The sequence below is a fragment of the Pezoporus flaviventris genome, unplaced genomic scaffold (genome assembly GCF_033815535.1).
Source record: "Pezoporus flaviventris isolate CSIRO_AGI_PZ_B2104156 unplaced genomic scaffold, CSIRO_AGI_Pfla_v1 ptg000113l, whole genome shotgun sequence".
NCBI lineage: Eukaryota > Metazoa > Chordata > Aves > Psittaciformes > Psittacidae > Pezoporus > Pezoporus flaviventris.
The window spans coordinates 2,016,883-2,044,573 of NW_026892661.1; the positions used below are offsets into that span (position 1 = coordinate 2,016,883).

The 27,691-nt window shown below is 45.3% G+C and overlaps 1 protein-coding gene across 2 annotated transcripts; it reads right to left on the reverse strand.

Annotated features, from left to right (window-relative positions):
- DIXDC1 (DIX domain containing 1) lies at positions 1 to 27,474 on the reverse strand. Of its 2 annotated transcripts, XM_061478181.1 has the most exons (20): positions 27,021 to 27,474; positions 19,537 to 19,666; positions 18,763 to 18,888; positions 17,732 to 17,981; positions 16,398 to 16,505; positions 12,402 to 12,514; positions 11,014 to 11,162; positions 8,608 to 8,697; positions 8,448 to 8,501; positions 7,941 to 7,991; positions 6,831 to 6,935; positions 5,983 to 6,036; positions 5,135 to 5,227; positions 4,985 to 5,056; positions 4,198 to 4,284; positions 3,896 to 4,057; positions 3,706 to 3,772; positions 2,955 to 3,063; positions 2,312 to 2,420; positions 1 to 1,059 (listed from the first exon to the last, which is right to left on the reverse strand). In XM_061478181.1, exons 1-20 carry the CDS (start codon positions 27,078 to 27,080, stop codon positions 979 to 981), a joined length of 2,070 nt encoding a protein of 689 aa, XP_061334165.1. In that variant the 5' UTR covers positions 27,081 to 27,474; the 3' UTR covers positions 1 to 978. The 2 variants fall into 2 exon arrangements, with proteins under 2 accessions (XP_061334165.1, XP_061334166.1); XM_061478182.1 differs by lacking the exons at positions 16,398 to 16,505; positions 17,732 to 17,981; positions 18,763 to 18,888; positions 19,537 to 19,666; positions 27,021 to 27,474 and adding an exon at positions 14,179 to 15,721.
- Positions 27,475 to 27,691: the final 217 nt, after the last annotated feature.

A 27,691-nucleotide genomic window follows, 5' to 3' on the forward strand; every position in this document is an offset into this window, starting at 1 on the left:
TGGTGGTGTAAGCGATGGGGTTTATCCTGCTGGTGTAGGTAAGTATTTGGTGCCTCTGGCAACGAGTGGACAGCAACACACAGTGATGTCTGTGCACAGGTCGTGACAAACTGTCTGCCTTGCTGAAAGAGGAGAGGGCAGGAAAGCAGGGAAAGAGGCTCAACAAGGAGAGGGGCTGGAGTACCCTGGGGAAGCAGCCGATTCCAGCTCCCCCCACAAATTAAATCCTTCAGCAAATAAGCAAGTATCAGGATCCCACAGTCCCCATGGCAACAAAACAAACCCAGAATGCCTCAGAGGTGGGTACAGCTTTGGAGAGCAAGTGGGAAAAGCAGAGCTAGGAAGTGGAAGCCTGAGTTTGGGAGAAAGGGAGCTTTGCCAAGCTGGTGATCTTTGCTTTAGACCTTGTGTAAAACCTCCTGAAGACTCTTTTCCTTCCTCAGATCACTTTTCTATACTGTTAGTCCAGAACATCCAGGAAGTTCAGTCTGCTCCTGCAGCACATGCAAATCTAGAACCAAAGTTGGTAAAACCTTCAGCTCGCGTAATTTAGAGGCTGCTTCTGACTCTTGAAGGCAGAGGTTCACATTTTTGCCATTGATGCAGATCTGTGTAATCGCACATACAAGAAACAGACTTGTAATGCTCCGATCACAGTCTGCAGCACGTATTGCAGGAATGGAGAAGCAGAGGAAGGGAGCAATGCATCATTAAGGCCTTCAGGGTTTAGCTGACAAGACAAAGCAAGGTGTTTCTTTCCCATGAACCTGTCATTTCAGTCTCAGAACGCTGCATTTGGGTACTGAAAGTCAGATGCTGGGTGTCCATGCACACAGCATGCATTGCCTGTTGTTTGCAGAGAAGCCCTCTTTTTTTGGCAGCTTGATTTGGACTCTTTCCAGCACACAGGCTGTTGGCCATTCTTTGAGTTCAGCAGCCAGTTACAGGTTTCCATAGTGACAAGACTTAAAAGCTTGATTAATTCTCTCCATGGTCTTCTTCCACCCAGGCCACAATTTTCCCCTCCCAACCAGGAATGATGTCATCATCATGGAATACCTACAGAAGATAAAAAAGGGAGTTCAGCCATGTCTGCAGTCTGGACACCACTCTGGTACAGTGTGTGTGGATGCATTAAGTCAGAAATCCTGGTTCAGATTTGACTGCACATCCCAAAGAACATGTACCTCATCCATCATTCAGAGGTCTTGAGACATCTTTTTGGGGTTTAGGTAAAAAAAAAGTCAAGCCAAACCAAACCAACAGATTAGGCCCCTTCTTTAACCAGCAACTCTCAAGATTATTATTGGCATGTATTTGACAAGAAAGGCAAAATGAAGAGAGGAAACATGCCTGTTCTGATCCAGACTGCAATCTTGCAGAATGGCTGCATAGTCAGCTGACTGCTTTCAGAGAGGATAACCCTGTACGCTTGTCTTAATCAATTTGTGAAACAGGAACTATCGCAATAACCTTTAATGAATCCAATCCACAGTGAAACCAGCCTGAGCATAAAGAGGGCTGTAATGCAGTACACTCATAGCATCCTTCCAGGGATGCTGGGGAGGGACTCTTCATTAGGGACTTGTAGTGACAGGACAAGGGGTAACGGGTTAAAACTTAAACAGGGGAAGTTTAGGTTGGATATCAGGCGGAAATGCTTTCCTGTTAGGGTGGTGAGGCACTGGAATGGGTTGCCCATGGAGGTTGGGGATGCTCCATCCCTGGCAGTGCTCAAGGCCAGGTTGGACAGAGCCTTGGGTGAGATGGTTTAGTGTGAGGTGTCCCTGCCCACGGCAGGGGGGTTGGAACTTGATGATCTTAAGGTCCTTTCCATCTCTAACTATTCTATGATTCTATGACTCTATGAAGGAAAAGATGTCACAAACGGAGTTATGGCTGGAAAGCCTTTAAAAGGATGTATGAGAATGTTGTTGGTTTTGTGGTTTTTTTTTTTAATAAACCACATTTGCCTAAAGTGTCTGTCACTGCAACAGGTTTTATAAAGGCACTTAAAGGGCTAGAAGTGTAGCCTGGGTTCTCGCCCAGTGTCCCCTGAGCAGTGGCGTGCTGCAGACTGTCTTTGTCAATAGCCAGCTCTGCCCAAGAGGCTCTGCAATCCCCAGGCAACTGCAATCGCATTCATGTAATTGCTTTGTCTGGGGATGAAAACATCCCACTTTAGCACCTTAATCTGCAGAAAACACAGCTTGTTTGGGGGCAAAATCAAAGATTTCATTAACTTAGAAGTGAGGTGACCCCAGGGTTGTCCGGTAACACCCAAAGTGGCTGATAGCTTAATTCCACTTACCTCCTCCTTGACTGTGCCAAACTCTGGATCCAGGGCTTTGAAATGGTACCGGTGAGTTCCTTCACGATCAATAGCTACCTTAAAATCCTTCAGAGTCACTTCCCCTAACCTGCAAGGGAAGAGTGTGGCACTATCGTATGGTACACTGTTACCAGATTTAGCTCAAGTGTAGTAACACGGCATGCAGAGCCACAGCACAAGTCTAGCTAGGCATGTGGGACACTGATCACAGGGATGTGAAAAGTGTGTCCCCTCCAGGAACACAACTGTCAACCCCAAGGTTGTCTTCAGAGGAACAATTGCCTCCTGATTCACAAAGAATAGCCTTTTTCACTTTCTCTTTTCCATTGACAACCATACTTATCCTGTACTATATGCCACAGTAGAACTGCTCGGCTGCTTTCTCCTGCTCTTGGAAGTTATTGAAAAGAGAGGTGGATCTCTTACAGCTCTAAGACAATTGCATCATCTAGGGGACTGCTTTAGGCAGTTTTCCCCAGACAATGGTATGAAATCCAATGCCCAGGTTAACACACAGCAAATCTGTGCTAGTTGTGACCGTACCCAGAAGAGATCAGACTAATGCATTAAGGGAAACAAGCACCTCCCACATCAGTGTCAGCAAGGCGAAGCCAGACCTCACCTCTTTGGTATGTTGACCATGAAAGGTGTGAGGGAGCGGTCAGTGAAGTACAACACTTTGGTGCAGGCACTGGTGCTCATCACGGGTGTGCTGTGAGAATGAGGCAGCTCTGCAAAGAAAAGACCACAGTCATGGGGGAACAGCCTGTCTCCTACAACAGGAAACAAAAGGGTGGCTCTGTCTTTTCCCAGCACCTACAGTCTCCTACAGCCTCACAGACTTTCTAGGTAACGTTTACAACCCATACTGGGAAATACAACATTCATAATGATGAAAAGCAAATGTGAAACGTGGTGTCAGAACGGGCTGTGCTGTTATGCTTGTATGAAATGAGAATGTATCAGTGCTAGACTGATAGCAGAAGAGAGGAAGAGGCAACTATAGTTATCTGTGTCCACTAGATGGTGCAAACCAACAGGAAAGCTGAAACAGCGTCGCATTTCCCACTCATCCCAAGGAAAATTGTTTGTCATAGTTATTTATACTGCAGTACTACTGAAGCGGCCCAAACAGACTCCCACTGTGACGGTGCTTTACAAACAAGCAGCCATAGACTGCCTCTGCCCCACTTCCTTTGCAGCAAAGTCTAATCTGTACAGCAAATGACTAAAAGGAGGAAAGTCAGCTCTGGTAAAGGGAACAAGATGCTGGAGGTGGCAGATTCCCAAGGAGATACTACACCTTGGACTTTGGCCAGCAAACCTAAGCAGTGAATTTGGCAGTCGGAAGGCTGGAGGTCAAAGACACTTACTGGATTTGGGAGGCCAGGAGTCTCTACACTCATTTGTTGCTCGGCTTGCTGGTGATTTCCCCCGGGCCTAGGGTGCAAAGCCAAAAGAGTGAGAGCAAGGTGTCACCAGTTGGAGCTCCCATTGCTGCTTAGCTCTGGGTTGTGTGTGAGGGGAGGAAGTTAAGAGCAAAGTGCCCTAGGAAGCCTTTACCCTTCTCTCTTGCCTCTTCTGTGTTTCCACACGGTACAGGCGTTCCATTAGGCTGGAGATGCCTTGCTCCAGGCTGTCAATCGTGTGATGCTGTGGATCGTGGCCACTGAAACTGTTCCTGAGGCTGCGAAGAGCATCTCGAACCAGTTGCAAGTCATTTGTCTGCCCAAGAGACCATAAGTCAGTCAGACTAACTCCAGGCTGCTCTCTTCCCGTGTAAAGCCACAGATCTTAGAAATGGGAAATATCTCTGGAGCCTTCATCTGCATCTGGCTGGGAAAACTGCCCATAGGTACACTTACCCCTCGGTGTGCTGTGGGAGCAGCTCCTTTCCCTGCTGTCTGAAGGAAGCCATTGCTCTGAGTACTGTGACCACTGCAAGCCATCACCTGTTGAGGGGAACATGCATGTGCCATTAGGAATGCAAGTGTTAGGACCTTCCCAAAGATTCCAGTTCGTGAACATCAAGATGATGAAAGAGCATGAAAACTTCCCACATTAGTGATATCCCATCTTCTACCAGGTAAATACACTCATTAAGGAGAGTGCAGGCTGTCCTATAGGACATGATTCCTCTCATACAAGTGGAGAAGAAGAGGCAGAGTCAGGAAGGAGCTTGCTGCTACATCAGAGGGCTCTAGAAGTTGTAGTGAGTGTTCAAGTGGCACTGTGCAGGGACTGATACTGGGGCTGGCACTCTTTCCAACAAGACAGTTCCAAGTGCTCAATAGCAGGGTCAGTAGGAAAAGGAGGAGATAAGAAGCTTAACCATTAGCTACGGTTTGAGCTGAAGCTAGAAGCCAAGAACCTCTGGCTTCCACTCCTGTGCTCCCCTCCCTGTTTCATCTCTTAGGATTTTAACAGAAGACACTAAGCCAGAGTGCTCATGCTGAGAGCCTTGCTAAGATGGATGCTTTGTGTAGTCTGGCTGTGTTGGTTTTGGCACTGACAATGAGATCACAGAGCCAGGCCATTCTGGGATGAAGTGGATGTGATTTCTGGAGATAGGTAGCTAAAGGGTGCTGGACAGCGCTGTTAGAAAGAAACATCATTCCAGCAGTCTGATGTGTAGACCAAGTCTTCCCATACCTCTTCAGCCTCTCTCTTCATGCAGTGAACTAGCAGGGCCTCTTTGTGTTCCAGCTCCCTCTCCAAATCCACCTGAGGGGAGTAGAAGAGTCAGCACAAACCGAGCCACCAAAGTAAGTGCCAGCTCTCAGGGCATCACGTGGTCCATACCTGTTGGTAGCTGGCCTCAGAAAGCTGCCTAAGCATTTCATCCAGTTTGGTCTGATGCTGCTGTAAATGCCGGTCCTTCTGGCACAGTTCTTTCTGCAACACAGTCATCAAGAGAAACATCAGAGAAGCTGGGGATGGCCCATCCTTGGCAGTTTTCAAGGCCAGGTTGGATGGGGCTTTGAGAAACTTGGTCTAGTGGAAGGTGTCCCTACCCATGGTAGGGGTTTTGGAACTAGATGAGCTTTAAGGTTGCTTCCAACCGAAACCACTCTATGAAACCATTCCATGACTGTATGATCAGGACAGCAAGTAGGGCTCACAGTCATCTTACCGTGGCAGGGAAGGTTATGCCACCTGCCAGGATCAGGTTTCTCTACAGGCTGACTTACACAATGTGTATACTTCCACCTACATGTTAGAACTAAGTGTCAAAGCTTGCTTTGAAAAGATCAGTCAGGTAGTAGTAGCCTGGAGTCCCCTTGTCCAGCAAAGATTTACAACTGAGGCCAGACAACTGTCCCAGAGAAAACAGATTCCTGAGGGATCAGTGGACAATCAGGTGGCCCAACCTAACCTGTAGGCTTCTGCACAAGTGTGAGATACTCAGCAAGCCACCACAGCAAAGCCATGACAATAAGAGATCTATAAAAAGCTGTGGGCAGAACACAAAGAACATCTGATCCCTCCCTCTCGTTACAAACATCCAGGCTATTGCAACTTACTAATTATCCAGGGTGCCATTCCCAGAGGTGACTGAGTGCCAGGGAGACAGCAGTCACATTCACAAAACTGAAGAACCACCAGATGCTGCCCCCAGCAAAGCCTCCAGTGCCGAGAGGCTCCATTACCTTGTATTCTGCCAGTAGCCGGTTTCTCTCGTCAACCTTCCTCTGAAGGTCAACCTGCAGAAATAACACAGATGTGAGGTAGGTACTCCTAGAGTTAGTGACAACCTCTTTGCCCCTTGCTCTAAAGGGTGACCTGGGACCAAGTATCTGCAGAGTTCAAGGGAGCTGGTGTCTCAGGATGCTGCCTTTTGGACAGGACACTTCCTTCCTTGCCCTTCTCTCTCCAGAGGGAGACTGTACATGGTGGCTCCACCTGCCAAAGTGCCACTTGCTAATCCAGGGAGCACAGTGAGGAAGGAAGACTGCAGCTGTACTGAAAACATCATGGAAAGCACCACCCTGTTTCAGCTGAAGGTCTTGGAGGACAGGAAATGAAAGTGAAGAATAAGCAACTCCAGCGAGTCCCACAGCTGGCAAATAGACTGTGTGCATTTTTCACTCTGCAGAGACCTTTGACTGGTCGTTCACTATCCCACGACCCCACGAACTATGCTGCAACGACCAACTCCACACCCTGTGACTGCTGGAGCCCTCAGGGCCACCAGCCTCCTAAAATAGAATCATAGAATAGTTAGGGTTGGAAAGGACCTTAAGATCATCAAGTTCCAACCCCCCTGCCATGGGCAGGGACACCTCACACTAAACCATGACACCCAAGGCTCTGTCCAACCTGGTCTTGAACACTGCCAGGGATGGAGCATTCACAACCTCCCTGGGCAACCCATTCCAGTGCCTCACCACCCTAACAGGAAAGAATTTCCTTCTTATATCCAATCTAAACTTCCCCTGTTTAAGTTTTAACCCATTACCCCTTGTCCTAATCTAACATCTCAGCAGCAGTGACTCACATTCTGGTTGTGCAATTCCTCCTTGTCCATGTTTGCTCTCAGCAGTTCCTGCTTTAGCTGAAGAACTGACGCATCCTGTTGAATCAGCCTCTGCTGTAAAGCATCCTAGGAAAATACGTTATCTGTAAGTAGGTGCAAGACAGAGAGAGAAACGCTTCCCTGGGAAACATGAGTGGCTGTAACACAGTGGGGCCACTCACAGGGCTCCAAAGAGCCCGCCCAATGGGCCCTCAGTCCTTCTGCCTTTGTCTTAGGTAAAAGTAATTTCCCTGCCAACATTCTAGCCATAGGAGACAGAGGGATTTCTGTGCTTCTACCTGGATTTTCAGCTCCAGAAGTGCCCTGATAATTTACTCTTATGAAAGAAAACAGCAGTGTCCTTAGAGGGTCCTTTCAGTGGCCTACAGCTACTGTCTGCAGCCATACAACTGCAACATCTAGGGGGCAAAAAAAGGCCAATGTCAGCTAAGGACGCAAGGAAACTCAGTGTGACCTAGTCTCTCTTAAGAGGCCAATGTCAGGACTAATTCTGCACCTTTCACTCATTGTTATCCAGAAGCCAAGAGCTCTACCTTGGATAGCTACTGCTGTTTGCTTCCTTCACAGGAGCCTGACAGGCAGCTCTAAAAATACCTCTGCTCAGGAATACACTGTTAGTGTGCAGAACTCCAGGGGGAAGAACTGAGCAAACAGGAGCCAGAATTGTGAACAATGCTGCAGCTGAAGAGGACAAAGATTCCCCTGTGCTCTTCTTCCTCTACTGTCAAGAATAAGTTCACTGGGCCAATTCTACTGTGCATACCACAAGATGGGGGCGGAGGGGGGGTGGAGCTGTGAGAGCCACACAAACATCCTACACCTCGTGTTTTCCTTAGGGGACCAGGCAAAAGAGAGGACATTTGACCACAATCCTACAGACAGAAACACAACTCAGGAGACCTAACTCCTTGGGCCTGCCTTAACTGTAGTCTCTTCCTGGAGCTTGAAACAGACCATAAGATCCCACACCTCAAAGTCCCCTAAATACACCTCCCTCAGAAGTGTATGGGTGCTTCTGGCCTTACTTGCGCACTGCAGACTCTAGCATTTAGGAAGGGCCCCTTTCCTCACCTTTATTCCCTGTAGGTTTCGAGCTTCTTGTTTGTATTTCAGTAGCTCCTTCTGTAAATGCAATACAATCTGATTAAATGGCATCTTGTCACCCCTTCAGAATCAACCGAAGTCACTGTTCTCTGTCCCCAGGCATCTGCTCCAGAAGAAAGCACATCCCACCTTTTCCCACAGATCAAAAAGTGTGTCAGGCCCTGAGTCATTTTAATGAGTAATACTCCATACATTTTAATAAGTAATACATTTAACGGGTGCTATCCCACAAACTTATTAACTGCTAATATGAATACAATAAACACTTCACAGCCATCTATTGTGAGAAGCAGGTGCCTACATTCCTGGAGGGGTGGAGTTCCCACGCAGGAGAATATGGGAACAGAATTAGAGCCCTAACACAATACATCCCCCATGTCATCCGTTCTGCTGTCCACCAACCCCCTGCTTCAAATCAAGCACGGTAGAGTCAGCAAAGAGCTCTTGACCCAAAATCTCTCTTTCCCCTCTAACCTTTAAGTCTTGGTTTTCTTCCACACTCTGGTCCAGGCGACTTCGGATTATGATCTGAATGTAAAATACCATGGTTGTTACTGTGCATGACACTTGCCTGTGGCAGGAAAGTGCAAAGGGCAGCTTAATCAGAGAAATGTAGGTAGAGCAGTGTGCTTACCAGCTGCTCTTCAGGGCAGGCTCCACGTTCGCAAAGTTCAAAGGACCCTTCCTGCTCATCCTCAGGTAAAGACCCATTGAGCAGCAAAGCCTGGGAAGATGAAGGAAAAAATCTCCTTCTCAGGGGTTTCAAAGGAGAATAGGCAACCTGCAGCTCTGGCAACAGTCATGGATAGCAATAGTCTCTCAACAGTTTCATTTTCTATTTCTGCTGACTTATTCCCTTCAAAAAACAGCACCTTGTTCAGGAATGAACAAGAAGATTTATCCCCTGAGAAAGCTCTCTCAGAGATCTCTGTCAGCCAATAATCTTGCCCACAGAAAGACACCAAACACGGACAACTACTCAGATTTTTTGAGAGTGTCTCAGGGTAGCATTCACTACAGTAACAGATTTGAAGCCTAAAGCCCACTGAACCATCTTTACGTTGTAAGGCTTCTTTTCTGGAATGAGACTGAAGTATCCCCTGCTGAAAGAAGCCATTCTCCTCACCACATGTCTATAAAAGACTTTAGAAACAGGCTGTTCAGGGAAGCCTCATTCTGTTCTACACTAGACAAGGCTGAGATGCATTCAGAACTGTTGTCCAATCCTTGCCCACCCGGACAGTGAAAACCAAGCTATGCCCTGTGTTTCAGGAAGGCTACTAGAAGCACAGCGTTACCTCCTTCAGCAGCTACAGTGAACATAAGAAGTTACCACAGTTTTAGTGCCCTATGGGGTATACATACATCAGATCCTTGATATTTCGATCAAACTCTCGTGAACTGGAGGCTCTTAAGTATTGAGTAAGAGCAGGAAAATCAATTAATCAAATCCAATTTCTTGGCTAGCAGCATCAGCTGCCTCTTCTTACTCCCAGGGGATGAGGGGGCAGCAAATGCCAGCTGCTCACCTTCACTCCTGGAACAGGGGGCTAGGGCTGGAGGAACAGAACATGCCAGTCCCTCCAGTGCTGCCCCTCCCTGCTCCCACTGGGCACATAATGCAACTGGATTTTACTGGTGAACCAAGCCAGGGTTGTTGGGGTTTTTTTTTGTGTTGAGTCTTTTGTTTCCTGCCCATTGTCCAAAGGGAAAATGGCCTCTGATCTGCACCCCACCCTCTGTCCCCGCTGCCTGTGCTTCTCACACAATCTCTGCTTTGTTTACTGGCACATAAATATTTACAATTCAAAGCCAGTATGGTTCCCAGCACAAATAGAAAGGAATATCCCTGAGAGAGTTCAGGGTCTTTACCATATGGATCAGGGGCTCTACTCCCCAGGCAGAGTCAAACACATTGGGATGAGGGTCATTGGTTGGGGGGACTGGAACAGGGCAGCGAGGAAAAGGTCCCACAAATAGTTTTGTAGAGAATGTGCCCAGCTCACTGAAAGACTGATGCAAGCCTCTGTGATCCCTCATCAGCTCTGTGAATCTTGATTGATTTCCTGACATTCCTTGTCTCTCTGCATTACTTCCGATCACAAATCACAGAAAGGCTGCTCTATTCTCTCAGGCTGCTAACAAAACCTGCAGGCTGGTAAGTGCCCTGGTGAAGAAGGGGAGTCCCTGCCCCAGCACATGGGAAAACACTGCTGCATCTTTACATCTGGCATAGTAACAAACGTGCTTTGCATAGTGCCAGCACGCAGAGGAGTTAGCATCACAGGACAGGGCACCAAGCCAATGAACTCACCTTAGGATCTGGACTCCAACCAAAAGAGAACACAGACATAATCACCTTCTCAACACAAGCTTTGTTTTAGATTCTCTATAGTTGTTCCATTCTTACCTGTATTCAGTGTGCCCTTTGCCCCCTCACAGTCCACTTAAATTACCACCAGTGAGTATCACTGATTGTAGGTCCTTATAGCAACATATTCTTCCTCTCTCCACACCCTTCTCTCTCCCTACCAAATAAGAGCCTCAAATCATGTTAAGTTCAAGTTTTGGAGAAGTCTGAGCCAAGAAAAAGAAACGATTGTGTCTGACTGGTGTTAAACATCCTTTCTTTGAAACCCTGGTAAATATACTGGGGCTGGGGAAGTTGCAGCTATCTTTCTTCCTTCCCTGGGCTCTTTTGGTTAAGCATGCTACATAGTGATGGGGGACAAGCATACCCTGCCTCAGGCAAGGCTGTGGCTGGATCCACCTGTCTTCTAAAATACATCTGGGACATTGGAAAGGGCAGGTTTGGTATTCTCCATTCTGGAAAATGTGACCAGCACCAAATCACAATTGCAGGAGCCAAGAGGGCCTAAACAGTGCAAGAAAGATGGGAAAATGCTAAGTCAGTAGCCATTCTGTTGCTGCATAAGGTTTCCACTGGCTGCAGCCAATATACCGCACTAATACCTCCTCATTCCAATGAGAAAAGAAATGTATGTGGGAGGGAATGCTGGTTGAGAAGGAAATCTATTACCTGCAAGCCTGAAATCATCTTCTTTGCTTCCTCCATTTCCTTTTCCAAATGGTCCTGTTGTTCCAAAAGCTGCTCCTCCCATGAATTCTCCAAATATGACCCAGGGTTCCCGGCTTGCCACTCAGGCTGGAAATGAGATTCTGTCTCTTCTGGAAGAGAAAACAGCTGAATGTGGTCATGGCAGACAGAGGAGTCCAGAAAAGACTTGCATCACACAGCAATTGCCAGCTGTCTGCACTATCACTAACAAACCAGCACGTCTTCTAGCCTGTACCAAGGAAGTTGCTACAGGTGTGACATCTTGTCTAATCTAAAGGATTTATGTCTCATTTTACATGCAAAGAATGCTTTCCTGAATACACCTGTATCAAAGATAAGCATCCTTCCCCTTTGTTATCTTTGCTGCATCTAATTCCCCAGTACTGGAGATTTCAAAGCACATCACAGGGGACAATACCCTGCACCACATGTGGCAGAAATTACCTAAGGAGAGAAGAGCAACTGTGGGATTTGAAGAGCATATCCTAGCTTTAGAGGGTGCATCAAGGACCCACTGAAGGCAACATAAACAGTATTTCTACTTGTCAAATAACATGGCTTTCCCTAGGTGGACAACACACCTAATTCTAAACCAGACTTTCCTCTTAATAGCAAAGTTTAATAGCCTTGCATGGCTTTCCTGATCCCTACAGCATAAGCTGGATAACTGGTTAACTATCATCCACTGGCTAGGCCAAGCATTTCCTAGGAGAGCTGCTCTGTCACTTGCTCTTGGATGCTAACCAGAAAGAGTTATTATTAGACAGCATTTCTGAGAAGGAAAAGAAACAAACAAACAAACAACAAAAATGGATTTGAAAACTTCTTTAAAAACCTCTTTCAATCTGCCTGAAAATTTTAAGTGCAAACTGACCATATCACAGGGCATTTGTGGCAATTCAGCAATGGACTCCTCAATGCAAACATCATGACAATACTAAACGGTTTCAGTCTTTGCAAAGAGGTACTTGACCTATGTACAGATGTGCTGTAAATACAGACACACAAAGACAAGTTACACATCATGGGCTTGACAAGCTCACATGGACTCTTTAAGGGAATTTTGAAGGCTTTTTCAACATGGCCTAATGAGGCTGTGCTGAAAACATTCACCCTACAGTGACAGTTATATATAACCCTATCTCCAGCGTTTCTTATTTCCCAACATCATTTGCAAGCCTCACAGACACGGCCACATTATGGCAAGATTGGAGGGTTAAAAGTTTTGGGATTCAGTTTTATGTGTACAGATTCTCTACATTCATTTCAGTCACCAGGGAACTTTTCAGCAAGTTTACAACACAAATGCTCATGAAAATGTGAGCTGTAAAGCATTATTTGCAAGGTACCTGTTTTAGTTTCTGTTTCTTCAGTATGGATGATCACAAGTCTTTCCTTCTCCTCTGACGGGGCTACAGTGGACTCGCTCTTCACACTGTGGGTAGGACTAGGTGATGTAAGACTGCAGAGGAATGGAGAAACAGCTACTTTAGTGCTGATCAGCATTGTCCTCATCTAAGATAAAAGTGAACATGCAGGCAGGCTTCTTGAAACTAAGAATTATCTGCCTGCTAGAGAAGCCATTAACAAACCAAACTGGGCATGTAACTTTTCCATCACTCCACATCAGTGTTATAGTACTCTAACTGATAAGTAGCACAACGTGCCTCTTCATTTTCCTTAACCGAATGCAAGTTTGAGACTGTCATAAGAGAATTCACATACACTCATACAGGGGTGAGACCACACGCTACTGAAGGTCAGCTCAGAAATTACTTAGTGTGAGCCTTAGATTCATACTGCAAGCAGAACAAAAAGCCACCCTGGCTCGCTTCATCTCTTGTTGCAGCTTTCAGAAGCACCACTTAACTAACTTGAAAACCCAAGGGCAAAACATTTTATAAGTCAGATACCAGTCACTCATGTTCTTGGGTTAAAACTTCTTGAAAGTACCCACATCTTGTCACTGAAGCCATCTCAGCTGACTGAGGTTCAAGCAATCTTTTTTTCAGACATTCTTCCTAAATGCATCACCCAGACAACATCAAAAGGTAGCTGAAGCTCACTGACCCATTCAGTGTACCTCTAAAGTCACAGGAACTAATCCTTGCAAGTGTGACCAGGAGTTAATTTTTCATTCTCCCCAACACAGAAACAAAGGACAGAGAACAAAAAGAAAACAGTATGGAAATAACAGAATAGGTTTAGAAAAATAAGAAGCTTCAACAGCTCGTCTTCCGCATCTTCCCAGCACTGCTGCTACATATTCCACAGCTCTCTCACAGAATCAGAAAAGGCCTGCAATAGAGATGGAAATGACTTGCTAGCAGCTCCCGTCTGGTCTACTCCCACAGCCAGTGCTGGCCTACTTCTCCTTTATATTACAGCCCTTCAAGCAGTCTAGTGGTAATGGTCCAGACTAAATGGACTTTCACCATGTTAAAGGAAGAGATGAATGCAACTTACTAAGTGAAAGAGTAACCATCTTCTAATGGGGATTTCTAACAGCTACAGTACTGCTCTTTCCTGCTCAAACAGCGGGCACATGACTGTTAAAAGGGTCCAGGAGGGTGGGGTTAAGTGGTCCTTACAGGTCTCCACAGCATAGAGTTTGGCAGATAATTGCTTAGGGATTCCTTTGTCCACAGTCTCCTTTCCAGGCAGGTTCCCTACCTCTCAAACCATGCCAAAAAGTCCAAGAACTACTGAGATGCACTCAGATGAAGCAGTAGCACTGATCAGGTTGCCTCTTACATTATGCCTTCAAGTTAATGCTGGAAACATTTCTACAGTTTCTTTATTGATCACCAAATCAACAGATTATGAAATATCCACTGATGTAATTTGTTCTTTAAAGTACATACAATCCACGATTAAAGCATGCAGAAGGAAGTGCTGGGAATTAAAGCTATTCAAGACAGATTCATGAATGCAAAGTGTTCCACTTTATTCCTTTTACTGATTGGTTTACTAACCCATATCCTTTCTCCACCGATTCCCAGAGCTGCCAGTGCCTGCACAGTCAAGGCTTTAGGGCAGCATCCCCAGTGATAAGTCTGAATCCTCATCATTTTAATAAACACCCCATCCCTGCCGTTTCAAATGACAATGGCAACAATCGCTCACCATTTGACCTGCTTCCCTCCCATGATCCCACTTTAACCTTTCGCCTCACAGAATCCGTTTCCCGGGGAGCCTCAGGATTCTGGCTACAGACATGCCTTGTCCCTTCACATGCTCGGAATTCAGTGCAGAAGACGCTAGGTCCTGTCAAACTACTGGAGAAATATTTTCAAGCCGCTCCACGTTAGCCGAAAGATTCACAGCAGAAAGGAAAAAAAAACAAAACCCTCAGGGTTTTTGCAAGAAGCCGTCAGATGGCAGATCAGCAGCCCACACACATAGATCTGATTCCAGAGCCAGGGATTCTGAAGCCCAGGTTTTGCTTTTGCTGGTTTTCCTCTCGGGTTATTCATCTCTTGCTGCTGCATTTCGGCCACCTGGACACCCAGCTGTTTTCATCACAAGGACCGTGATCGGAATTGCCAGTGGTGTTTCTCATCCCATTCTGCCCTCTTTAGACTCCAAGCACCTGCTGCAGATGCCAACGAACAGCCGAGAGAAGGTGCTCCTGCAAGCAGTAGGTTCCCTCTCCTCCAGGCTCGGTCGGATGCAGCGTCGGAAGACAGCATGCAGTACTTCCCAGCCCTGTGCACGGCTTCCTCTTCCTCGGTATCTCCAGCTCCCTCTCCCTCCTGCTGTCACACAGGCTGTGCAAGGCAGAGCCTTTTCTCTGAGATGCCTGGCTCAGAGTGGGGGAGGGAAGGCTGGTGGAAGGGGAGGGGAAAGGGAGATGGGTGGGTGAGGGGCTCAGTGGCCTGGGAATCCATCTGATTTTGGCAATTTTTCCATGAATCATTTCAATTGCCTTTGCTTATTAGAGCTTTTGTCTCTGGGAATTCTCTTATTCAGGCTGTGAGCTCTCTTACTGAAGAGTTAATGCAGAAATGAGCTGATGCTAGGCAGGGGATGCTGCCCTGGGACAGACGCGACAGCAGCACAATTAGATGGAGGGGGCTGGCTGCAGTTAATAACCATATCACTCAAATTAAAGAATAACAATAATAAAAGAAGTGGTTTGTTTCTCCCACCAATTCTCGTAACTAAACTGGTACATTTCCCTCTGAAAGGAAAGAGAAGCAAGCATCTTGTTCTCATCACGAAGCCTGCTATCAGCAGAAGACACCTTCAGGAGCTGGAGATCAGACTGCTCCAAATTTATTTGGATAGATCACTGATTGCTTATGTGAAGACGCTCACCATAGTTTGTCCTGTCAGTAATATTACCATTAAATATGGTAAAAGAACTCATGATATGATGGGAAAAAACAGAAAACACAACAGAGTGATTAGGATGTGCAGAGAAATTTTCACTCACCCCCAAAATACAGCCACATAAGATCAAACAGCAGCTGACAATCCAGACAGATAAGGTAGAAGAGCACACGTAAAATATGAGAGACCTTAAACTGAAGAATGAGTGGAGGGAGCAGCACGTTTCACTCTCTGTCCTACTGAGATTACGTTTGAAGAGTCAACACCAAAGTCCTCTGATATTAGCCATGAAATCTTGTGGCAAAGACCAGAATATTTACATCTCCCCTGCAGTGACAGCTTCGAAAGTACACTCTACTGCCATCACGTGGAGGCAGTGGTCCTGGCATACCTGGAGTTGCCACGCTCCTCAAATGTGTATGTCTGGATTTACAAATACAAGATCACAATGATGCACATTAAATTTGGGGGAATAAATAAAATGTATATTTCTTTTCTTCTCTTCTCTATTGGGCCAAGCAACTTCACTTCTCAGGTACGCAGATGCCTTTTGTACTGTGGAGCATCAAAAGTGGCCTGAGAAATCATATGGAGACATCCTGTCTACTGAGAAATTGTCAGTGACTATCTGTCCTCACTTCCTTCCAAAGACTCCACCTGTGCATTCAGGTTGCCAGTAAAATCTTCAGCTGCATCCCTCCTAATCCTATTCCTCTGGTGTCCTTGAGGAACACTCCAGAGCTTTAGAAAATTGGAACTCAGAAATTCTTAGCACTTAGCTATGCAATCATATAATGAATGAGATAAATTTTATTTGTGGGAGAAACAGCAGTAAGCCACTGCTTCATGTTGTTTCCTGGGGCTTCATTCTCCAGATCAGGCAGCAGACTACATGCTGGGAATCTTCTTTTCTATCAGAGCTAACTAGACCACAGTGATGAGAGAGGGCACCTTAGGCAATGTCAGACAAAGGTCCACGAAGGACAGATCATGACAACAGAGGTCCTTACCTGGAAGAGTGGGACTCCAATGGCATGTTCTGCTGCCCTTCATACTGCTGCACCAGTGCCCGGACACTCCAGTAAGGGTTTTCAATCTCCTCATCCATGTTGCTATTTCTGGAGACAATAATCATAGAATGAGGGAAGCCTCACCTGATGGGAGCAGAAATTCTTGTCTCCAAGAAGGAGGGTAAGAAAGCTAATGAAAGGAAGGTAAGGAGGAGACAGCTAGAAAACGGCTGATCAAGAAAATTCTCCTATCAGAGAGCTCCATTCCATCTTCTTGGTGTGAAGGAAACGCAGGCAAACAGGCCCTCCCCTTTTAAACTCATCCCTAATTCTGTGATTAGAAAACTACAAAAGCTGTGGGAAGACAAAGAACAGAACAGAATTTGCAAATAGCACAAGGACTTCCTTTTCTGAGAAACTCTTGGCTCAAGGCATTTGCAATAGAAACCTTTAACATTTAATTTTTCAACAAGATATAGCATTTCAACCTGATTTCCAAACTGCTTCCCTTGGGCCAATGTAATATGGGCAAATGACCTTCAGTTGTATAAATTAAACCCTCAGTAGACCACCATCTGGCTGCCATTTAAATGTCATTACTATTATTATTATCATAATCCACATGGCACCTTTTGCAAGTGTTAAATGTCCTTTTCAGAATTACTTCCATTATATACAGAAGCATTCCTTCTGTATATGGATCACCTCTGTTCATTATCACCTGAACTCCCATGCTTATATGGTAGGCTGTATCAGCTGATCAACAGTATACAACATACTGCCTATATAGCAGCAAGTGTAACACTGGGATGAACAAAAATGTAAGAAGACAGAATGGACTTGTACAACAGGCTCAGAACTCAATTCTGGAAGCTGCTGCTCCCAGATCTGTAACCAGTACCTATAGTTAAAACGTTACTGTTGTTTCACTTGAAATGAGAACATCTCCAAGTAGCACCAAAAAGGGCCATGTGCTCAGTATGAAATGAGGAAAATGAGGCAGCAGACTTCCCTCTGGCTTGGCCATAACAAACTGTTCTCTTTTGCAGTGAGATAACAGAGATGTAGCAGTTATTTTGCTGTAAAACCTGAAATGAACCTGGGATACCTGTAGTCTTCCTCAAGAGGCACCCAGGCTAGGTCAGTACTCCCCTTTGTTAGGCCACTATCTATTTAGGTTTTAGTGAGCCTGCAGTGGTTTGCCTCTATTCGTTTGCACAGTAACAGAGCTACCTTACACCAGGAACTGTCAGGATACAGACGGATCTACTTTAGATGAAGTTGTGTTCATCTGCTGCCACGATTCAACCTCACAACCAGGGAAAACTCATTACCTCTGTCTGCGCCGGAAAACATCCCGGCCGGATTGCAAGACATCTTGACGAACATCTGCCAGAGCAGCCACTGCTCCCTGGGCCACTGCAGCAGCTGAACGAGGCCTGTGACCCGCAGACGATGCTGACAAGTTTTTCCCCATTGTGCCAGCAGGGCTGTGATTCATTGCTCTACCGGAGCCTGGTTTGAAATGAGCAGCTAAGGCCAGGATCAACCTCATGATAGATTTCAAGTTCCCATCAACAATATCTGCAAAATGCAAATAAAGCCAAGGACAATGCCATTAACATGAAGTCCCATCAGAGCTGTATCTGACCAACAAGCATGAAAATAATTAAATCCAATGGGACCATGCCAGTAAATGAGGACTGTGCAAAAAAGACTGCATTACAGCATTGATACGTAGCTCTGACTGCTTTGTACAGAGCAGCAAACTGACTGCCACCTATAGATCCCATGTTCAAATACTCAGAACACATCTGAATCTTACCTCTATGCCCATTTCCAGCTCACAATCCAGTGGGTTATGTGACAGCACATGATAATTACTGAATGCTCACTAGAAAAGTGCAGCAGTTACTGAAGGCTACCATTGTGCCAGCAGTCACTTCAATCTGCACATGGAATTTGCATTTTTTTAATACTAAAGACCAGAGAATAGCAATATTTTCTTCAGCAATAGTGTCTCGTACCATAATCTGTAGCATGCTGCAAATGTTAAATAATCAGTTTTAATGATATCACACTAGGCATTTTCCCCAGCATACAAACTAGCTCAAACACGTTGATCTCAAGTTCACCGCAAAAATCTCTGCAAAAAACAAGGGTCACGCACTCCATTTAGTCTGTCACCGAATTTTTCCCCTCTGTCTCATCTGAAGGACCACAATCAGAACTGTTAAAAAAACCACAGGAGGAAAGAAAACCCAAAGCCTCCCCCACAAACCAATACATTATCTGTTTGATATGAAAGGACAGAAACAGACCTCCACAAGACAGAATCATCTGTGTTGACCACCAGGGCACATACCTTTTGCTGATGTCTGATGCATGCGGATTTTTTTTGATGCCACGAACTGTAATACTTTCTCCACATTTTCCCTCATCTGCTGCTGGCTGGTGGGGTTGGCCTGAATGCCATTCAACTTCTCACCAGCTAAAGGAGTGAAAGAACTTTGTTAGACAAGAACCGAAACACTTGGTGCTGTCACAGGAATTGCTATAGGTGTAGGGCCTGGTGAAAAACTGGAACCCACAGGAATGACTCACATTGGAGAATGTCCATGCTCCAGCACAGGAACCCCACTTCAGCAGAGGAAGAGTGTGAAGAGGAAGAGGCAGCAGAGATAATGTGCAATGAACTGATCACAACCCCCATTCCCCATTCCCCTGCACTGCTCATGGGGAGGAGGTAGAGAATTCAGGAGCAAAGTTGAACCCAGGAAAAAGGGAGGATGCTAGCAAGCAGGTCACTCTTCCAAACATGCCACACACTAACACCATTCCTCTACAAGGTAAATCCTTTCATAACTCCATTCCAGCCTTGTGGGAGTTAATATGGTCCCTGGCAGATTTAGCACTTCAGCTGTAACTGTCTGCTAAAAATAAGGATTTTGATGGAACTGCATTTATGGTTTGCTTTACGATTGTTTTCTTCTGAAGTCACTCCTTCCCCCTCTGCAAGCTCTGACACTGTTGTTAACATCTGCCCGTATGCCTGACAGATGTCAGAGCCAAGGCCAGCCCCTTCTACACAGGCTCTAAAACTGCAAGATGAAAAATAGTGGCATATGGTGTTACTGACCTACAATCTCAATGAGCAAAGCAAGAATGACTCCATCTCGGAGATCCTGTCTGAGGTCTTGGACTGGCTTTATTGCTGGCTTCTTCTTCAGCTGGGAATTCACCCAGGCCACATATGCCTGTAGTTGTTGCTGAAAATAGAAAACAACATGTTTGCACGTCATTGCCATTTCAGGGGGAAGCTGCATAGCTCTCTCTTTTTCATGCTCACAGATCTCATTGTCTTTTGCCCTTGAAAACAAACACCAGTGGTATCATTCCAAAGCCTGCTGAGCACTAACTGACATCACTGCAAACTATGGTGCAGCTCAGTCCATGTCAAGCCAGGAAGCACAAGTAGGCAGGAGGACAGGACTCATGGCCTAAGCACAGCTGAGAAGAGAGATTTATATTACATTTAATCTAGGTAGGTGCCAAACAAGTGCTGTCATCCCTTCAGTTTTGGTGCCAGAACTGGTTCACTCACAGTATTGTGTGGAAGAAACAGTGTGGATACGACACTAATCAAGAAAGTAGAACAACCCACAATACAGAAACAAGAAACCCTGGGCTATTTCCCATTGAAATATGCCATCTACCAAAAGAAACAACCAGGACAGATTTCCTGGAAGAGACAACAGCCTCTCTCCTTAACACTCCCAGCATGGCTCGTTTGTACTGTTGTAGTGTCCCCTTCCTCCATTTCCTTGGAGCTGTGCTAACATTTCTAATGGAACTATTTCTATTTCTGTACCTATGGAAAGGGGCTCGCCACAGCACTCCAAGCCGCACCTGCAAGACCTGAGAGCAAGGAGCACTGTCCTTCCAGCCGGTCATGCTGAGTACTGCATCATGCAGCTGTGCATGTTGCCACAAAGGGAAGACAGAGAAAACCTCAGGCTTCTGGTCGGTGTTAGGATCCTTCTAGCATAAGGCAAAGAACAGGTTCACATGACCTTTTCCTTTCCATCCCCCTCTCAGTAACACTTCCATGGCTAGTAGAAACACTGGTAATACTGAAAGCCATTTGGGCTGGGCTGGGCTGGTACATGGAGGGTAAACAAACTGATCCATTTATGGGATTACCTCCCTTTTCACTAATCTTCCCCTTATTCTGCTGATGCAGCACGTTTTACGGCTTCATTCTGTATTATCTCAGCAATGTCAGTCAGAGTTTATGCTTTTACAGCCCATCAAAGTCACAATCTGATCACAGCTTGGCTCTTAATTATCCTGGCACAGGAAATCCAACTTTAATCACACCATGGTTCGGTCTGCTGGTTCAGAAAGGAGACTGGACCTGCATTCAATCAGTTCTGCTCACTCAGCAGAGAACTGGAGAGCGGAACAGAGGAGATGAGCCTGGGGGACTGCCCAGTAGCTTTTGGAAAAAAAAGGAAGCAGAAGTGGCAGATCTGATGCATGCTTGCTGGAGCAGACGTGGCCTGTCACATGAATTGGATCTACATGCTCTTCTTTGCAATAAAACCAATGATGTGTGTCAGTTCTGCCTATCCAAAATTAATTTATCCAAGCAAGTACCAGAGAAAAGAGGTAAATTTGTCTATAGTAATACAGCATCATTATAGGAATATATAGATTAAAGATGTATCAAACAGGAATGCAGCGTGAAAACTGCATCTGAAGTCTGTGTGATTTAGGGAAATAATCTTACCACAATTGTGTTTAACACCTTGCTGTCATTTTCCAAATAATTTCACAAAGTTCTAAACTGTTGTATTGTTCTAATCCCACAAGGGCACAGCCCCTTCCAGCCTACAGAACATTTGCAATTCATATAGCAATCCATATGGTTCTTCCTTTCAGACACTTCTTTTTCACTTGAGGGAAAGACAGACCCTTCACTAAGCAGCTTGTCTTCTATTTCTTTTCACTGAATATTCTTCATGCATTCATACTAATAGCTGCTGTGATGCTGCGGACTTTCATTTCATCAGCAGACTCACTTTGTTGTTTGGTTAGTTTGGCTTCTTTTTCCACCCAAGTAAAGCATAAGATTTTCCTGCAGAAGTTCAGACAGTTTGGACTGCTCAATATTTCCTGATTTGGTATCCAAAAACTAGAGGATCTGATGACTTTAGCAAGAGACTGCTGCAAAGTCCAGGGAATAAGCTGTCACTTCTGGCAGAGATGAGTGGGTCACTGAACTTGCCAAGAAAATAAGATAGAAAAGTTTAGTGACCTCAAAATGGCAAAGTGGTGTTAAATGTATGAAGGGACAAAGCCCACTGACCACTCAGGAGTTTCTGCTTCTTCTTGCATTTTGGTTTGAGCTTCTGATCAGACAAATCTTAGAGCTGACAGGGTTCACACTCCTGCACCAGTATTTCTTTCAAAACAAGGATTTTTCAGAAGAAAAACATACAGCCTAGTCTAAGATCTACTATGCAGAGCACATGTTATTAGGATTATGGTGGAGTTAAGCTTAATCCTGTTTATGTTAACACAGCTTTGCATTCCAAAAAAAGGCCAGGTTTACCTGTACCTTGCAATAGCCAAAGGAGCTCCCTTACCTGAAGGAAGTTGAAGCCCTGATTGTTCACCTCCTAGGCACATCACTGTAGGGTGTTTATGCAAATCACTCTGGAAGACTTAAAAGACCTTACAGGGCAGGAGAACATCTTTAAAGCAAGGTACTAGGGGCTAACCACAGCTGTAAGGAGTTTCCCCAACTTTCAGGCACTTCTGCTGGGAAATTATAGGTTAGCACAACACAGAGTAGGATTTTACTTTGGAACGTATATTCGGTACATACCCTGAAGAAGTGCCTCAGACCTACTGCCTATAGGAAGACAATGATGGAGATGAGTAGCCTATATCTTTGTGCTTCCGATTTACAGCCAGTGATATGAAGGAGGAAAATGCTCTTCCAGGGTCAGCACATTTTTCTCAGGATTCCCTTATTGTTAATTACAATTAAGTGTCATCTAGTATTTTCTACAGATGGAAGAAAAGCAGCAGCGCTACTGCAAATCTCCTCTCAGTTGTAGGTGTCCTTGCTATTCTCATTTAACCAGTGCAATTCACCACCTGCTGCTTAGGGCTCATGTTTCTCTCTCTCAACCATCAATGAGTCCAGTCTGCCTGACAGTAAATATAGGTAGATCACAATGCCTTGATATGCTACTCCATCCTTTATTATCAGTGCTATCTACATTACACTGTATAAGGTTAATTTTCATCTCCTCTGAGATTAGGGTATTGCACATTTTGAAGATGGAGACACGTTCAGAGGGCCTGACCGCCTTCCTATCATGTTACAGTAGATTCCCATATCAGTCTCTGCTAGGAAGAGATTACTTTTCTGCATTCATTTGATGAATGTTTTCTGTAACTTCAAAGACTCAAGCAGCAAAAAGCTTTGGGAGTTCTGTGGACCCTTTCTACGTTCAGAAATCTGAAGATGGTATCCATTCCTTAAACAAATTCCCTACCACTGCAGGCAGCAACTACTCCAGGAGTCTACTAGATAGAAAGTCATGTAAATTTAATCTTGTTAGGATGTAATCCTTTGAATCAACAGTCAGATATCCATGCCCCAAAATGTTGCTGCCATTCAAAGCTAGGTTGCTTTAGGGATAATCTCTGGTACTTTCACAAGATGTTTTAGTGCCTCTGCATTTTCCTCAATCTGGCTTTTTGAAGCCATTTTCTCACACAAGCCAAGTTTCTATGCAAGCATACAGGCAAAAAGCTGAGCCGCAAGAGATCTTTTACTGTAAACTGCAAGTATTTTGGAGCACACGATTCACCCTAAATTGTCAGATGGTTCCAGTACACCCAAACAAAGTCCAAGGTCTGTCAAAACAAGTTGTACTGAGACATTCCCTGATGCTTCAGGAAAGAAAAGGACCATTGTTCCTTATTTAGCAGAATGCAGTCACTCAGTCACTACCCCTGAACAGACAGGCAAAAAAAGCTTTGTGAAGAGACTGAGCACACAGTATGACTGAGCAGTGCTTTTTGCAGGCAAGAACCTTTCATATGAAGAAAAAGGAAAGGAACACTCAGTGAGGTTCCCTGGTCCAGGATGAAGGGCATTGAAGGCACATTTAGGACACAGGCTCTGTTCCTCACTCTGACAATGACTTGCTGTAAATTTGGCAGCACCCTTTACCTCTATGTGCCTCAATTTCTACCTGTAAGCAGCGGTACTAATTTTAATGCTCCCTGTAAAATGCTTTGATAACAATAAATCTTTTACTGTTACTGTGCAAACGCACTGTAATACACACTGCCAAAGGGCAGTCACTGCTACGCAACCAAGTAATGCCTGGGTTAGACATACAGTGAACCTCACGCAGGGATTGAATCCTAACTGCTGAGCCCCTAATCCTGTATAATGACAAATACATCCTTCCCTTGCTGATAGTCCTATTGCTGGCCAGGGACAAGAGCTTTGGGAAAAATTGACACGAATTCCCACTAGAGCAACCAATAGTCTGCTGAAGTACGCTGCCATGTATATCCAGGTGTGGGAAGGCCAAGCTGTGCTTTCTGATGGCTGTACTTGAGGCTTAACAGAATAACAATGCAGCAGCTGCCCATCTCTTGCAGACCAGACAGGTAACCTGGCAAGGTTCATGTGGTTCTTCAGATCCCAGCCTTTCCCACTTTGGCCAAACCTTAAACAAGTGTGCCTGACCATCCCCTGGCTATAACAGTGTAGAGCACATGTAAAATACAACACCAAAGACTCACAGCAAAACAAATCTGATGTGAAATGACACTTGGCCCTACTATGTGGAAAACAACAGCATCTCTAAAGAGATGCTGTATTTAGTATGTATTCATGCCGTATTCATGTATTTAGTGAAACCCAGTCTCTGAGGGATTCACTACTACAGGGAGCTTTTAGTTATGGGCTGGTCCTAATGGACTGAACTGGACAAGGAGTCAGAACAGCTCTCTTCAGAGTGAATCCTATTAGCTATAAATAGCACTCATTGCAAGCAGAGGGTGAGTGCAAGTTTCTCCTGCTAAGACTGCAGTTGCAGAGACATTTTAATCATAGATCATGCATGTTACACCAAGGGAAATAGAAGGGCTACCAGAACAAGACAGTAGCAAGTCTATACTGCCCGAAAAATTACTTCAACCAGAAAAGCAAACCAAAATGAAACCCAGGTCATTTCCCACAGCAAGGATTTCAGATCTCATGGATCAGATGCCATCTAATCACATCAAGTCCACTAACAGACACAGCAAACCTTGAAGATTGAGAGAGTGTATGGGTGGGAAATCCAGGAAATACCTACTTCATGTGCCATTCAGCTAAGAACCCGCTACCGGGGGAGAATATTACATGAAGCACTTGGTGATGGGGCAGGCAACAAGCAGCCTACTAGGGAGAAAACGCAGAACAAACCTGCACTGCGCTACTTCTTGCATGCATACTGCTGGGAGTAGCAGTTCTCACATAGAAGGATGTGTGGGTATTTCCCCACGCAGACAGAGCCTTGTGTGGTAACTCTGCATTTCACTTTGCTGCTGTTTGGACACGCTGGTTTCAAAACAACCTGTGCCTGGGCTCTTAAAAATCACTGCCACTTCACTCTGGAGAGGTGCCAATCCCAGGCCTGTTGTTCTACTTAATCTCAGAGGGAAAACATAACTATTTCAAATGATTTATTTTTACAAAGCATAGCAACAGAAAAGAATGCAAAGGAACAAAAGAAACTTGCTTGTGGCTGTGTTAGGTAACTTTTCAGGGATGGATTGTTGACCAAGATGCTGAATTAGTGAGGCAATTCCTGCAGAACCCCAATTCATTGATAGTGTTAATTTAAGTCTGACTTTTAATCTTGACATTAACCTGCTAAAGTCACTACACTAGAGACTGCTAAACCTAAACATTAGTTTAGGAGCCACTCCCTTCCAGCTTTCTAACATCAGAGTGGTGTGTTGCCATCAGATACCTTGGGACACTCTTTCATACTCAGGAATTTGTATAAATAAGCACCTAAGTTACAAGGAGAAGGGGGGGAAGTACAGTTGGTGGATCTAAGCAGAAGGCACAGAATTCCACATTTCCAACTGTATCTGTGATGTGTTGCATGTCCTTGCCGAGTCACTTAACCTCTCTGTACCATGGGTCCTGCACTTGCAAAGTTGATTTCAGTTTTCCTTCAGTTATAATGTGAAGTGTGAGATGTGACAGAGAGATCCCAAGTGGGAGACATGCCAGTGAATCTGCTTTTATGGTGAGAGAGGAACTCTTTTCCCACAACTGAGAAGTGTGTGGGTAAAACCTGACAGTTAGGGTGGGGCTAGCACTGAATGTAAATAATAATGCTCCCATTATTAAAAATATTATTAATATACAGGTCACTATTAGCTTATGCCAGAGAGGGATCTGCTGCCCTATAGCACAGGTAGTGTAAGCGTGAGCTAAAGCAGTATCTTTAATAGCTAAAAATGAGAGTGAGATACTCTGTGGAGGAGGGGATGGAGTATTTACACAGAGCAATCAAAGGAGGCCTGTGGCTGGCGTGAAGCTGTGAGGCTCAAGTTTCATACCCAGTTTATTTTCCCTCTGATGGCTTAAGCCCAGAAGGGATGTTCATGTATGGAATATGGGGCAGAACAGTCGGGTGGGGGCTGAGCTTGGCAAAGATGAGGAATGACCAATCACAAACAAAAACAAGGAAGAATAAAACACACCGTAAGACTATCCGTGCCACTAGGTGAGAAAGCAAATAGCAGGAACTGCTTGGTTTTAACACAAGCCCCCACAATTTTCCTTCCTTTTCAGCAGCAGGAAATCATACTCCCGCATGGTCTGCACAATTCACAGCCAGGCAGTGTCCATAGAGAGACCAACAAAACTGATTTTCTGTGCAACCTAAAGAGGGAAACTGACAAAAATCTGCATTCCCCATGCAGCTACAGGATCCCCATCTCTGGGATTGCCTGGTGCTTCTCACTCCTTATTTTATGATTTATTAGTCTCAATAACAGCAGAATAAGCAAATAAAAACCCCTTTAAATTACCCTTTCCTGACTAAGATGAATTTCAGTCCCTTAAAGATTAAACCTAGAGAACAAGATGGGTAAAAACCAGCCAGCCTTTTCTTTGTCAGCCTCTCCCAAGAAACAAAGCAGATTTACAGGCTTCCAACAGCCTTCAGACGTGGAGATTTCATACACTCATGAGAAGAGTTAATTCCATAAAACAAACCGTGCTCCATAACCTAGCTGCAGTTTGTATGATTTACTGGAACAACGGTAAAGCAGTGAGAAGAGAATAAAAACACCAGCTGCAAACCAACCACAAACTCTTCAGAAAACTGCTGCTTACTTCCAGCGCCCTGGCTGAGCTGCCCAGTATGTCCTCCTGTTAGTAAGTAACCCTCCCACCCTGAAACCTTGCTCATTTTTCTCCTTCTCTGCTCCTCAAAGCCCTGGGAGACACAACGACTCCTGCACAAAAGCATGCTGCCTTCCCCCGGCAAAGTCTGTGCGAGACCTGGGACATGCATTTACCTCCGTGAAGCCCTCCTGAAGAATATCCAGTAAATTCCCCCTGGCCAAACAAGCGAGCATTCTCCAAGAGCCCACTGACAGGCGAGGGTCTCAGAGTACACAGGGCAGATCTTCCAGCTCTGGTCACAACCTCTTCTTCCTCCTCCCAAAGACAAAGAGTTGGAGCTCATCAGGAACCGCATTCATAGTCCCATATGTGCAGCCCGTTACTGCACGCAGATAGTTGAGCCAAAGTCAAGGCTCGCACTGGGCATGCTCGAGAGGGAGCTGCTGGGGGAGTAGCAGGAGAGATGTCACACGGTTCCTATAGAAACGCTTCATCTTACAAGATGCAGGCCCAGGACTGAGTTGGGGAAAACATCTGAAACCCATTTCCAGCAGCCGTGCTCACGCAAAACCTGCTGTGCAAAAGAGGTTTTCAAACCCACCAAACACAGAGAGCCCTGTATGGCACGGGGACAGGGAGAGAGTCAGAGAATAGCAAATAGCAGATGCCTTGCCTAGCTAGAAAAGGGAAAGGGAAGGTTGTAAGAGCTGCCAGATTTAACTTTCAGCAATCATTCTATAGCACCAAAGAAACAGCAGCGGTGTCAGCAACCTGGTAGAGACAAAGAGCTGCAAACCAGGTCACAACGCAGCTGGTAACATTTGCACGGTACCCAGCCCTGCTT

What these genes read in the sequence shown, in the direction of transcription:
- DIXDC1 (XM_061478181.1), bottom strand. Translation starts at nt 27,080, where the DNA reads ATGCTCGCTTGTTTGGCCAGGGGGAATTTACTGGATATTCTTCAGGAG. An exon ending in AGAAACAGAAACTAAAACAG is followed by an intron (nt 11,163 to 12,401) that starts GTACCTTGCAAA and finishes TTTCTCTTCCAG; the next exon opens with AAGAGACAGAATCTCATTTC. An exon ending in TTGGCACAGTCAAGGAGGAG is followed by an intron (nt 1,060 to 2,311) that starts GTAAGTGGAATT and finishes TATCTTCTGTAG; the next exon opens with GTATTCCATGATGATGACAT.